Source organism: Cyprinodon variegatus, unplaced genomic scaffold (assembly GCF_000732505.1).
Source record: "Cyprinodon variegatus isolate N-32 unplaced genomic scaffold, C_variegatus-1.0 Scaffold49, whole genome shotgun sequence".
Classification (NCBI taxonomy): domain Eukaryota; kingdom Metazoa; phylum Chordata; class Actinopteri; order Cyprinodontiformes; family Cyprinodontidae; genus Cyprinodon; species Cyprinodon variegatus.
The window spans coordinates 171,618-183,932 of NW_015150502.1; the positions used below are offsets into that span (position 1 = coordinate 171,618).

The 12,315-nt window shown below is 37.9% G+C and overlaps 1 protein-coding gene across 1 annotated transcript; it reads left to right on the forward strand.

Annotated features, from left to right (window-relative positions):
• Positions 1–1,446: 1,446 nt before the first annotated feature.
• On the forward strand, positions 1,447–9,352 carry tlr2 (toll-like receptor 2). Its single transcript, XM_015370870.1, has 11 exons — positions 1,447–1,705; positions 1,785–1,941; positions 3,527–3,676; positions 4,591–4,794; positions 4,887–5,009; positions 5,296–5,446; positions 7,241–7,405; positions 7,489–7,668; positions 7,749–7,889; positions 7,970–8,478; positions 8,974–9,352. Exons 1-11 carry the CDS (start codon positions 1,447–1,449, stop codon positions 9,350–9,352), a joined length of 2,418 nt encoding a protein of 805 aa, XP_015226356.1.
• The last annotated feature ends 2,963 nt before the right edge of the window (positions 9,353–12,315 follow it).

The window sequence follows — 12,315 nt, forward strand, 5'->3', positions numbered from 1 at the left end:
TTGGTTTATATTTGTTTTTGAACTGGTTGATGGTTGGACATTGCTTCAAATCCATGCTCATCATTGGCATTGGCGCAACACTATATATAACAGAAACTATTCTCAGTGTTAAGATGTAAAAGATTATCTACAAGTGCAGATACTGACAACAAGATGTCTGCTGATTTTAAATACTCTGAAAAATAGAAAACAAAGCCTAAATTTGACTGAAAAGTACTTTTTTAAAGCTAATATTGATTGTGAATCAATTAAAACATTACCCAGCTTATTTGTTATTTTGAATAAATTCAAATTAGAAGTTTAACAGAATGAGATAATGTGTTTACTATATTTACTATAAAAAATGGAGAAAGACAGGTGGACATATTTGCATGGTCTGCATAAGGCATGGACCTGAGGTATTTTCACTTCCTCTTTTAACAGCTTCAGAGTACACTTTAACTTATAGTTCCTCTCTAAGACAGGAGAAACCATTTTATTCACTTCATTTTCATCCTCCTCAGCTCAGCAGATATTAAGGTAAGAAAAATGACCCAGACAGTCTGACATTTGGACATAAATACTGTTACAGTTTATTTTATACCTGCTCTTAGCTGTATTCCTTTTTCCAGAACAGTGACTTAAATAAATTAGCTTTCACATTAGATGAAGACTTTTTTCTTTTGTGTTTCCAAAAAGCTTTCACAGATTTCACAGCTTATTGCTTTTCTCTCCATAGATGCTGTTTTAAAACATTATTATTATTTAATGTGCAAATTCTCAATCATCTGGCTCACAGTCTTAGATCAGAAGCAATCATACTTTCCTCAGTTTTATTAAGAACATGCTGTAATAAATATCCAGCAGTCTTTGTCAATTTGCTGACATAAAAGGTTATATGGTGTGCCATTTCTCTATTGCTGATTTTTAGATTTTATAAAAGGCTACGTATGCCTTCAAATGTATTGATTTTAATAATTGTCTTTTACTCTGTTTTAATATTATGGTCTTTTAACCTTTGTTTTAATGTTCCCTTTTTAAACTGTTGCACTTTGGGATTTGAATTCAATGTAAAGTGCATTACAAATAAAATTCATTATTATTATTATTATTTAGGTTTTTTAAAAATGTTTTTATCAATTAAAATATTTAAATATAAACAGCGATTAAAGTGTAAAAGTTATATAGTGATTTTTTTTCTTGTCTGCAGCAGTTTGATCCTAAGTCACATAAAAAAACCGCCATAACCCCAGAAGCACTTCCCTCTTAAACAGCTACGTGTCTGTGAGAGGCAGTTGGGGTCGACGGTGGAAAGGAGATTATTGTTCCCACAAAAAATTATTTACTCACACATGCTTCTGGATTTTCACTTCTGTTTTATAATCCATCTGTAGAAGCTAAAGATTTTGAATTAATTTCCTATTTCTGCCTTTTCCAGGTAAAAATATACCTAATTTTATAAACAGTATGAAACATCTGTGGATACTGGCGCTGCTCCTCTTCTCTTCACCTATCTGGGGTCAGATGGAAAATGGGGACGATGGCAGGCTGCCTTGCAGTCGCTGCAACCCTTATCGATTCTGTAACTGCTCCCACTCGGGTTTCACTCATGTTCCCATGGTAACGGACCAAGCTCTCAGCCTTGACCTCTCCTTCAACAACATCACCTTGGTGACCCAAAACGACCTGTTGGAACACTCAAAACTGAGAGTTCTGGATCTCCACGGTAACCATGATGAGATCTGATACATCCCAATGGAAATAACCTGTGAAATATGTCTAATCCAGGAGTCTGTATCCTGAAGGTAACAGATTAGCCGTGATCCATCCATCAGCGTTCGATGCTCTGTGGAGCCTGGAGGAGCTGGATCTGTCTGACAATCAGCTGAAGACTCTCAACTACGAGTGGTTTAAGAAGCTGGAGGTTCTTCAGCAGCTCAACCTGCTCAACAACCCATACAGGTGAGGAGATCTGATTTCCGACCAGTTTTGAGTCTGCATTATGTAGAAAAAGTATCTTTAAATAATGACATCCAAAACCTTACCATGGGCCCGGATCATTGGTGTAATAAAACAGGACAGACAGACCCAGTATTCAAAGTGACACAGCCAGTAGGAAAGTTTAACAAAACAGAACATAACAGAACAGAAACAGGCGGCTGTGGATCTGAGGACCTGCAACGACTGCTGGGAAAAGGGGGCGGGGCATCGCTCAATCACTGACACTGTCTGGTTAAACAGTTCAGTCCATTCTCTGCATGGAAGCCAGGACCCATCCGATGGACTGGCGAACGTGATCCAACACAGAGCCGTCAAGGGTGTCCCCGATCCAAGCAGCAACCACATGGAGCTCCAGGTCAGAACAGGACAGTTCTTAGATCCAGGAGTCCTCAGGTCTACAAAAGGTTCAGATCCACACAGGAACAGACAGAAACGGGGTTCCAGGAATCCACAGAGCTTTCAGGCAAGTTCAGAGTCCAGAGCCAGACGGGAGCAGGAGCGTGCCCACACAGACAGTGGCTCAGTGGTTGAGGAAACAGAGACAAGACGTAGCAGGATTCAGCAGGACTTTAAACTGGTCTCCTCCTTGGAGCCAGGCTTATGGGAATAAAACTGACCTCCTCTGTGTTCCGAGCCAAAACCCTGAGGGCTCCAAGGAGAAGGACCAGGGCATGATCAGAGGACAAGACATACATGAAACCCTCTCAATCCACTGGCCGCCAGGAACCAGGACACGAACCTTGGAACATAACCAAAACTAACAGAACCAAACACAAAACAATGATCTGGCCGCGATAGCTAGGCTGGACCAAATATAAAGCAGAACCTACAGGTGGATGAGATCAGAGATGATTAGCTTGCTGTGCAGAGCCTTATAAGCCACTCACACTTGTCCAAAGTTGGTTTCAGATGGTACTTGATATGGCTTACTCTTCGTGGGCAAGCGGAAATAGAATGAATAGTGGGTAGGGGGAGGGAGTAGCCATTGACTGGAAAAGGCCCTATGCTTAAATCTAAATCCGAGTACCTCATTTCCAGCTCCAACATCTATAAACAGAGATGTGGATTGCAGCAGCACAGCTGATATTTCAATCCAAGACGGTGTCACAGCTGATAACGAACAGAACAAAGCTGCTATGACAGAGAGAGCAGAGAGAATATGGATGGAACTTAACAAATCCTGCAGAATGAGAGAAAAGAGATAGAATGAAACAAAATGATGAAAAGTGGTCCATTTGTCCTCCAGCAGCCTTAACATATAGCAGCATAGCTATAGAAAATAGCTCAAGATAACTCAACTACTTTGGTTGAGGTATGAGGAAGGTAGAGATAACCGACACCTCCTCAGCATGCAGTGAAGTTCTCCAGGGTCCTGCTAATCAGCTGATAGTTTGTCTGAGCTATGTTGAGGCACAGGCACATCTAAAAGGTACAGGACATTGACCTTTAAGGACTGTTTGAGGAAGCCTGATTTAAATCCTTTCTGTGCCACAATACCTGGAAAGGCACAATCAAGAAGATTAATATCTTCCTTGGTTTCCTCCAGCTGCCTGGGTTCTCCTCCATTGTTCCTTGGACTTGTCAGACTGAGAAAGCTGATGTTTGGAGGTCAAGATCTGAAGGAACTGAATAGAGAGGATCTTAAAGGAGTCACCCACCTTGACGAGCTCACTGTGCAAGCCAACAACTTGGCCAGGTATCCAGTCCTCATTTCTCTACAGTGTTGCTCTTAGCACCCAGAACTGCTTGTTATACTAAATATTCTCCAAACCCTTTGGGGATACTTGTGTTTTTCAGTTGATTTTTCAGCTTTTTTATGTTTTGAATATGTTTTCTGTGGCTCCAGCGGCTTCCTTTACTTGAGAATTCCACATTTGAGGGAGAGGGAAAAAAGAAACAAAGGCGGTATGCATCTCAGATCTAGAATGAAAAGAATCTTGACTGAAACACTTAAGGCTAACATCACTGGGGAAAATGTGTATTCCCACTGTAACACCCACTTCCCCATCAAAGCCGCTTTTCTAATGAAACTAGAAAATTGCATTGTGTATTTATGCTGCAGTCCTTAGCAAACATGTAGCAACCATGGAAAGAAGAAGTGCCCTACTGGTCCACTCTGAAATCCTCTCTGGCAGTTGGTTAATTTGGCCAAGTTTTTCATTAGATTATTTTGTTACAGAACTAAAGGCAATATAAAGATTTACTCTAGTTAGAAGCCTTTCAACATGAATGACCTCTGACTGCTGTAGTACAGATAACTGACTATTGCTCTTTGTTTTCTCGACCAGATCTATATTTTCTTAACAAATAAAAACTCTGATCTACACCAGAACTATGATCTGTACTATTAGCTCATTTGTACATGTCCAAGCAGTTGCCAGTGTTAAACAAAATCTACAAATGTAAAGAAAAAACAAGAAGCAGTCAACTCATTGGACTCTTAATTAGGAACAATAGATGAGAAGGAAACAAGAATCTAAGCAAAACGCCAATAAATAAATGCTTGACAATGTATTCATAGAAACAACTGAAAATCAAAGAACCAACCTCTACTGATCTATTAGCTGTATTTTTCTATCTTTATTTTTCCTTTGACTCTGTTCTTTGCAGGTATGACTCCGGTACTTTTGGAGGCCTTTGGCCTCTTGGTCATGCAACCCTGAGTCTTTATGGCCCGTTTTCAACGAACACAACGTTAGCTGAGGTTCTGCTTCTTGACGTGTGTTACCCTGAGACTAAGCTCACTCTGGTAGACCTCCATCTGAATCATTATGTGTCTACTCAGCCTTTAAGAAAGATAATTAAGAGGATCAGGTTTGACAAAAAATAAATTTTGTTATTATTGCTAAAATGGAGAAAAAAATAGAGAAACCAGTGAATGATTCTCCTGTGGTTTGTCACTTTAGAGATCTGTCTCTCCGTAACTTTTCACTGTCTGATGAAGCAACTGTCTCTTTGCTGACACTGATTGATGGAGTCCCGCTGCGATCCCTAAAGATTGTGGGTCTGACTCTCACAGGCGAGGGCAGGTGAGTAACCAATGTATCGGAATATGCTATGCACCACATCCCAGATGTTTTAGCCAATATCTATTAATCCATCCATCCATTATTCAAGCATGAACTCTGATAGGTGACGTTCAAAAATTGTTATTAATTCCAGTTAATTAAACTATTCTTGTAAAATAGATTTTTTTAATAAAAAATAGAATATTTTCAGTATAAATCTAGTATGTGGGTATGAACAATTTTGGGCTTTATTGTTTGTTCAAATCTAAGTATTTGGCATTTAATACCTGTCCTGTTATTGTCTTAGGTGGGTACGCGCTAATCGGACAGAACTCAGGAACATGGACGAGTTCTTTGTCAGCGATGTCACAATTTTAGACATTTTAAAGTTTGCAATGACTTCAGAGGTGCAGTTTCTGTTGCAGAACCAGAGGAAGCTGTCCATCATAAACTCAAAGGTGGGAATCAAACTAATAAAACTCTTTCTTCATAATAGGTAATTTGAGTCAATAAACTTAGGTCAGCTTGGTTCATGCTGTAGTTTGAATTCTTAAATTTCATTCAGAAAGTTAGTAATCATGTAATTTTATCCAAAAAGCATTTATGCTCGATACATTTCTTGTTAAAAAATTTTTTTCTAGTTTGATAAAATGTCTTTACGCCTTTTTAAAGAAGCACAAAGCAAAGCATTGCAATTTTTTCACACAAATGCAGGAACTGAAAACGAGATTTTTCATGTAGGAAAAATGTTAGCTCCTCCCACATTTTGCTAAAACTGAAAAATATAAACATTTCTCATGAAGAGCTGCAATACGGTTGCTCTGGCTCAGTTTTGAATGGTTTTATGTTTCATATATCCCTTTGAAATAATACGTCACTAAAAATGAGTAAAGTTGAAATTCATATCATGTAATAATTCCTAGATTAAAATGTATTCCTTATTTTAAGTATCCACCTTCCGCAGATATAAAAACTGAACATACTTTTATTCCTTTTATAGTTGAAAACAAATCTGCTGCAGAGGTTTACTCTTTTGTGTCCTGTTTTGCCAGTGTGGCTTTGGGAATAGATGTCCCAGAGCTAGATGATTGGCCAACAGCTTTGCTTTCACAGGCAACCATAATGACTGTTGCCATATGGTTACGCTTAGTACTTGTATATGAAACTTAACTGAAAATTATTTGGGTAGTGAAACTGACAAGGAGATAGAAATAGAGGTGAGAAAGAAAGGGGATAAGAACTAAGGGGAGAGAGTAAGAGATTCTAGAAGAGAGTCGGGAGAAACAGAGTCAGAAAAGAGTTTATGAAAAGAGAAAAAATAAAATAAAAGGCAAAAAAGACAACACAGTAGATATACAATAACTCCTAGAACTCCTCTTTCACACCTGTATGAGACAATAGAGAGAGAAAGCAGACTGCAGAACAACAGCAAAAAGAAGACGACAGACAACCAACCAAAAATACTGAACCAAAAATACTGAAGGCAAGAAACACTAAAAAAACCATGACAGAGAAAGAGGTTGCAGCATCATGAACTTGACTTACTGTAAATGGAAAATACGAAAAATGTATTTTTCCAGACAGTTTAAATCTAAAATCTTCTTTAATGAAAGAAATTGTTATTTTATGACATCACTGACTGCTAACAGACTAAAAGAGCACAGGCATTTAAGTCATTAACAAAACAATGACTTCCTGAGAGAATGACCTAACTGACCAAAATATGCGGCTAAATTATTTAATAATAATTACATTTTATTGTCATTCCACTGTCACAAGTACAGAGCAACAAAATTAATTCTCTGCATTTAACCCATCCCCTTGGGGGGCAGTGGGCTGCAATTTGCAGCACCCAGGGAGCAATGTGGGATTAAGGGTCTTGCTCAGCAAGCCAGAGTGGAGTGGGGGATTGAACTCACAACCTCAGGATTCAAAGCCCTATGCCCTAACCACTAGGCTGCCACTCACCTTTAAGATGCTCTAGACAAGAGATGTCAACAAAATCTGAAATGTGCAGAACAAGATTAACAATTTGACAGATATTGGCAAGTCATACTATTGAAAATGGTAGGATGTAAGATCCTAATAGAGTCCTATTAAAAAATCTACAATGTTGAGCACACATGCTCTTAGATCATTAAACCTTTTTATTAATTGATTGTTATTCATAGATTTCTTTTTTTATTAATTGTATGTAAGAATGTCAAGATGTTTTACTCAAATCACACAGTATTATCAATTTTTACCCTCAGATGTTCCTGCTGTCCTGTTATCTAACAAAAATGATGGTCAACGTGCAATACTTAGATGTGTCTGACAACCTGCTGACCGACCTGACTATTTCTTACATGCTGTGTGGCAACGAAGAAACACTCGAGGAGCTCAGAGTTTTAAATATTAGTGGGAACCCTCTAAAGGTATCAGCATTAAATTCAATTAAAACTTTCTGTAAAATTGTGTAAAAGTGCGCACCCTTGAAAATGTGTCTACTTGTGCCCAGTCTTTGTCAACAATGAGCCGTTTGGTCACCAAGCTCACCAAACTAACCCACCTGGACATTAGCAGAACCAGCTACAGCTCGATGCCCCCTAGTTGTTCTTGGCCAGCCTCCCTTAGATACATCAACATCTCTAGGGCTAAGCTAACCACCATCACACCCTGTCTGCCAAAGTCTCTGGAGGTAAAGAGACTTGATCAAGGAAAGTAAACTGCCCTATTGGAAATATACATTGTCTTTATTTCATACTTACTCGTTTAAAGGTGTTGGACATGAGCTATAATAACCTGAAAGAATTTGTGCTGGAACTGCCAATTCTGAGAGAGCTTCACCTCTCTGGAAACAAGTTCCTGAGGTTACCAGCAGGGGGGTACTACCCCAATCTGCAAACACTTAAAATACAGGTAAGAGGCAATCTGATATGCCATATTCTGTTTCCTCTTTGTTATCCAGGCTGCCCTAACTTTCGTTTATACTTTGACAGTCAAATACACTCAATGTCTTCAGCCTTTCGGACCTTCAGTCATACAGACGACTTGAGAACCTGGAGGCGGGTCACAACAAGTTTGTCTGTTCATGTGGATTTGTCACCTTTCTCCGCTCGCTACTTGCTGGAAGTAGGGGTGTGAAGATAACAGATGGAGACCAAAGTTATGTCTGTGACTCACCTCTTAACCTGCAGGGAGATGCAGTAGACCGAGTTACCCTCCCTATTATCCAATGCCACACAGTTCTGTTTGTGTCTGTCAGCTGTGGGGTCGCCCTTTTTTTGGGGATGCTGGTTTCTGTCCTACTTTGGCGATGTCATGCCTTCTGGTACCTGAAGATGTCTTGGGCATGGCTCAAGGCAAAAAGAGATTACCAGCGACATCGGCGACAAAGAGAAATTGAGGGGACAGGAGCATTGGTATCCTTTGATGCCTTTATTTCCTACAGTGAAAGAGATGCTAGCTGGGTGGAAAACTTTCTGGTACCTGAGTTGGAGGAGCCAAGGTAACGTCTTCGTTTGCTGCAATGCTTCCTTAACTGTAAGGTTCATGAATGTAAGAATCTGTTGGCATAGATTTGTTAGCACTGATTGGTTTTCACCGTGCTTTGCCACATCACATCTTAACTGAATGGGTTTTAGCAATGGTGTATGCTCAATAGATGTGCAAACCTGGACCCTTTTTAAATGAGTAAATTGCTTGTGCGACTGATAGTTTTAGAGTGGTTGTAAAAAAAAAAAAACATTAATCTGCTGACGCAAAAAAATGCTCCCCCAATCACTTTAAGGTTTGATCCATTGTTTTTTGGGTGGTATATTTGTATATCCTCCACACAAAAATAGGCATGATTTGCGTTGTCATGAGGGAACACATTTAAGACTATAAAGATGTTAATTTGGTGATATATATACTCGTATTTTAAGAAATTTAGTTTAAAGCATATTAGGAATAATGGACAAAAACTGAACAATAATCTAACTTCATTTTTTTATTGTTACAGCGACTCAACAGATCTAGCATCCCCACTGACTCTCTGTCTCCACAAGCGGGACTTCCTTCCCGGACACTGGATAATGGACAATATCATGAGTTCCATTGAGCGCAGCCATCATACTGTCTTTGTCCTCTCCCAGAACTTCATCCAGTCTGACTGGTGCCGATATGAACTGGACTTCTCCCACTTCTGGTTGTTTGAAGCTCGTGGAGATGCTGCCATCTTGATCCTGCTGGAGCCCTTGAGTAAAGACGACATACCCAAACGATTCTGCAAACTTCGCAAACTCATGAGCTCCACAACCTATCTGGAGTGGCCTCAGGACGAAGAGAGGAGACCGGAGTTCTGGAGGAGTCTACGCAATGCTCTCAGAACAGACGATTAGCATAAGAACTGATTCAGATCTAAAGAAAGAAGAGTAAGATATTATAAGAAAATAAATTGGTTATTTGATGAAGACCAAATTTGAATGCTGTTTGTGTCAAGATGTGTTGAAATTACCGCAAAGTAAATATAATACTGGATTTGGCCTGCAGAGGTCTCTGTAGAATATGGAAGAAAACCAGGAAGCTGGCTACAACCCAAACAGTGTTTGTCTTTAGTGTCTTATTAAAAGATTACATCGTAAAATCGGTTGGCTGTTACCAATTTTATGTGTCCCCTCCAACTTCCAGCCACTGGCCTTCTCCTGGGCATGCCTTTTGTTTTACTCTGACTCCACCCTTTCACTTCTCTTTAGATCTTATTGTCCACAAATCATTACAGAACATTTTAGTACAAAGATTGATGTTTAAAAAGGAATTGTAGGGGAACAGCCAAGGGCCCATCAAGGAAAGTGGTTAAATTTTAAATGGCTACTACTGTATAACAATAAAATCCATGTTTGATATATTGGAACTTTAATCCAACATATGTTGTCTCTTCTTTTTGAAATTTTTATCCAGTCCAGTAGATATTTTCAAATAGAAATGCTACATAGGTCTGATTATATTTGATATCACCTGTCTTATTGCAATGTATCTATAGCCACCTGGGAGAGTACTTGAATCATCCCAAATAAGCTACCGTAAGAGCTGCTATACAAACCGCTCATCTACTTTGAAAAAAAAAAACAGCATTATGACCAAATAATTTAACATGACATAAAATAGCTTTGTCTCTGAGAAAATTTTCTCCCCATGCTTACAGGCATTATTGCTTCTTTCTATATGCAATTTGCAGCTTTGAAATCTGACAAAACATTTTTTTAATTACTGCCCATTGATTTGCTCCTTATTACTTTTATATTGGAATAAGATGTAAATAATTTGCCTCCCTCGCCTTGTTGGCGTTTGATGTGAACGCATCTTAAAAGATGCAGGACAGCTCTTAAAAACTTCAGTTGGAGACCTCTGCTTCACCCTTTACTTCATAGAACCTGAACCTGTTAATCTGATAATCCATCATAACTTCACCAATTCAATAGTTTGTATTATTTTAAGAGTGTTTAATAGAGAAAAAAAGAAAATACAAACAGAACATCAAGAGGCAAAGAGACAATTCTTACCAATCAATGGAAATGATAACTTATTAAACCGCAGCAAGTTTATTTGTACATTTCAGTAAAAAGATTTTTCAAAGTGTGGTACATTAAACAATGCATAAGAAAAGAAAAAAATCAGAGAAAAGTACATCACATTGGCATAACAGATGCAGGTAAAAGCAGGACAACAAACTTAAAAACTATGTTTCAGGTAACAGTCAAAGGCGACTCTAAACCAAAAGGTTTTTTAAGCTGTTAAACACTTCATGCTCTGCATTCCCAGAAGACATGAGTGGTTTGTTAAAACTAATTAAGAACATTTCCAAAATAAAACATGCAAGTTAAAGATAAAAAAAATGCAAATCCAATTCATGTACTTAAAAAAAAAACAGAATGTTATATTCTGACTGTACAATCAGAGAAGAGGCTGCTGAGTGGAATAACCTGCTGAAAGCTGCAGGCAATCTGTCACATTATCTGTATCAAACTATAACATGTTGTTTGTTTGAAGCATTAAATCTACTTATAATCCTTAGACTATTAGTAAAGCATTGGAATAATAGTTATTTCATTGCTTTAGGACAATTTGTTACATAAAATCACATTATAAAAGAACTGTAAAAAAATCATACGACGGAATATTAGGGACAGATTACAGATTTTCTTTTTTTGAGAAGTCTTAATATGAGAATAAAGTAATAAAATTACGAGAACAAAATTCGCAACAACAGTATAAAAAAAATTATAAGAAAAAAGTTGTAACATTACAAGAATAAAATCATAACATCACAAAAATCAAGTCATAAAATTACAAGACTCAACATTACGAGCATAAAGCACTTTCTTCCCTAAAATGAGGATTTTCGAGCATCATGTGAAGTTATACTTTGGTATCGGTTTGACAAATAAGGAAATATTTAAGCAGCAGAATCAAATTGGGAATCAGGTCAAAGAGGACTCAGGTTGTTGATTGGTGGAGCTGGTCGGAGCTCGAAGCTTTCTTTCTGAAACGAGCTGTGGTATGACGACTTCATTCTCGTTATTTTTTAACTTTATTACTTTACAACTTTATTCTTGTAATATTACTTTAATCTAAAAAAAAAAAAAATACATTTTTCAGCCTGGCCCAAATACTCCGTCATAGAATCATAATATATTATAAAATCCAATAAATTATTTATTTAAAAGTCATAGCTACAGCTTTTTTTTTTTTTTTTTATTATCAAAAAATAAAAATGTCACAAATAGTACAAACAGATTGACTTAAATGCTGCAAAATAAAAGTACTAATTTTATTAGAAAAAAATATATACAGCATATAAACACTGTTCTATCAATTTGATGGCTCTAAAATAAATAAATATATACTTCTGGTCATGATGTCAGTGCATTAGAAAAGAACCAATAGAAACAGTAGGTTAACGCCATGTTATTCAGCTCAGGTAGTAACAGCTATATGAAAGGTGAGAAACGGCTTCTGCTCTGTGTAACATTTCTCACGTTCAAGCCAAGAAAACATAAAAGAAACAAAACAAGGTGGAAAATCCGTCAAGCTTTAGAGACTTGGTGCCAAACTAAAGCAGCCAAGAGGCTCAGAAGCCACATAGATGTTGGTGCTTGTTTTCTTAATCGGTCCTTTAAATATTCTACCCCTGATTAACATTAGCAGACCTAGCCTAGCAACTGGCTAGCAAACAGTACGGGACCAGAGCGGGCAAGTGCACCACTTATGCTACGTTCACACCACAAGCAACAGAGGCATCAGATGCAGCTAGTTTACATGCAAAGTCAATGGTTGATACGCATCAAGTATGGAAGTAAATATG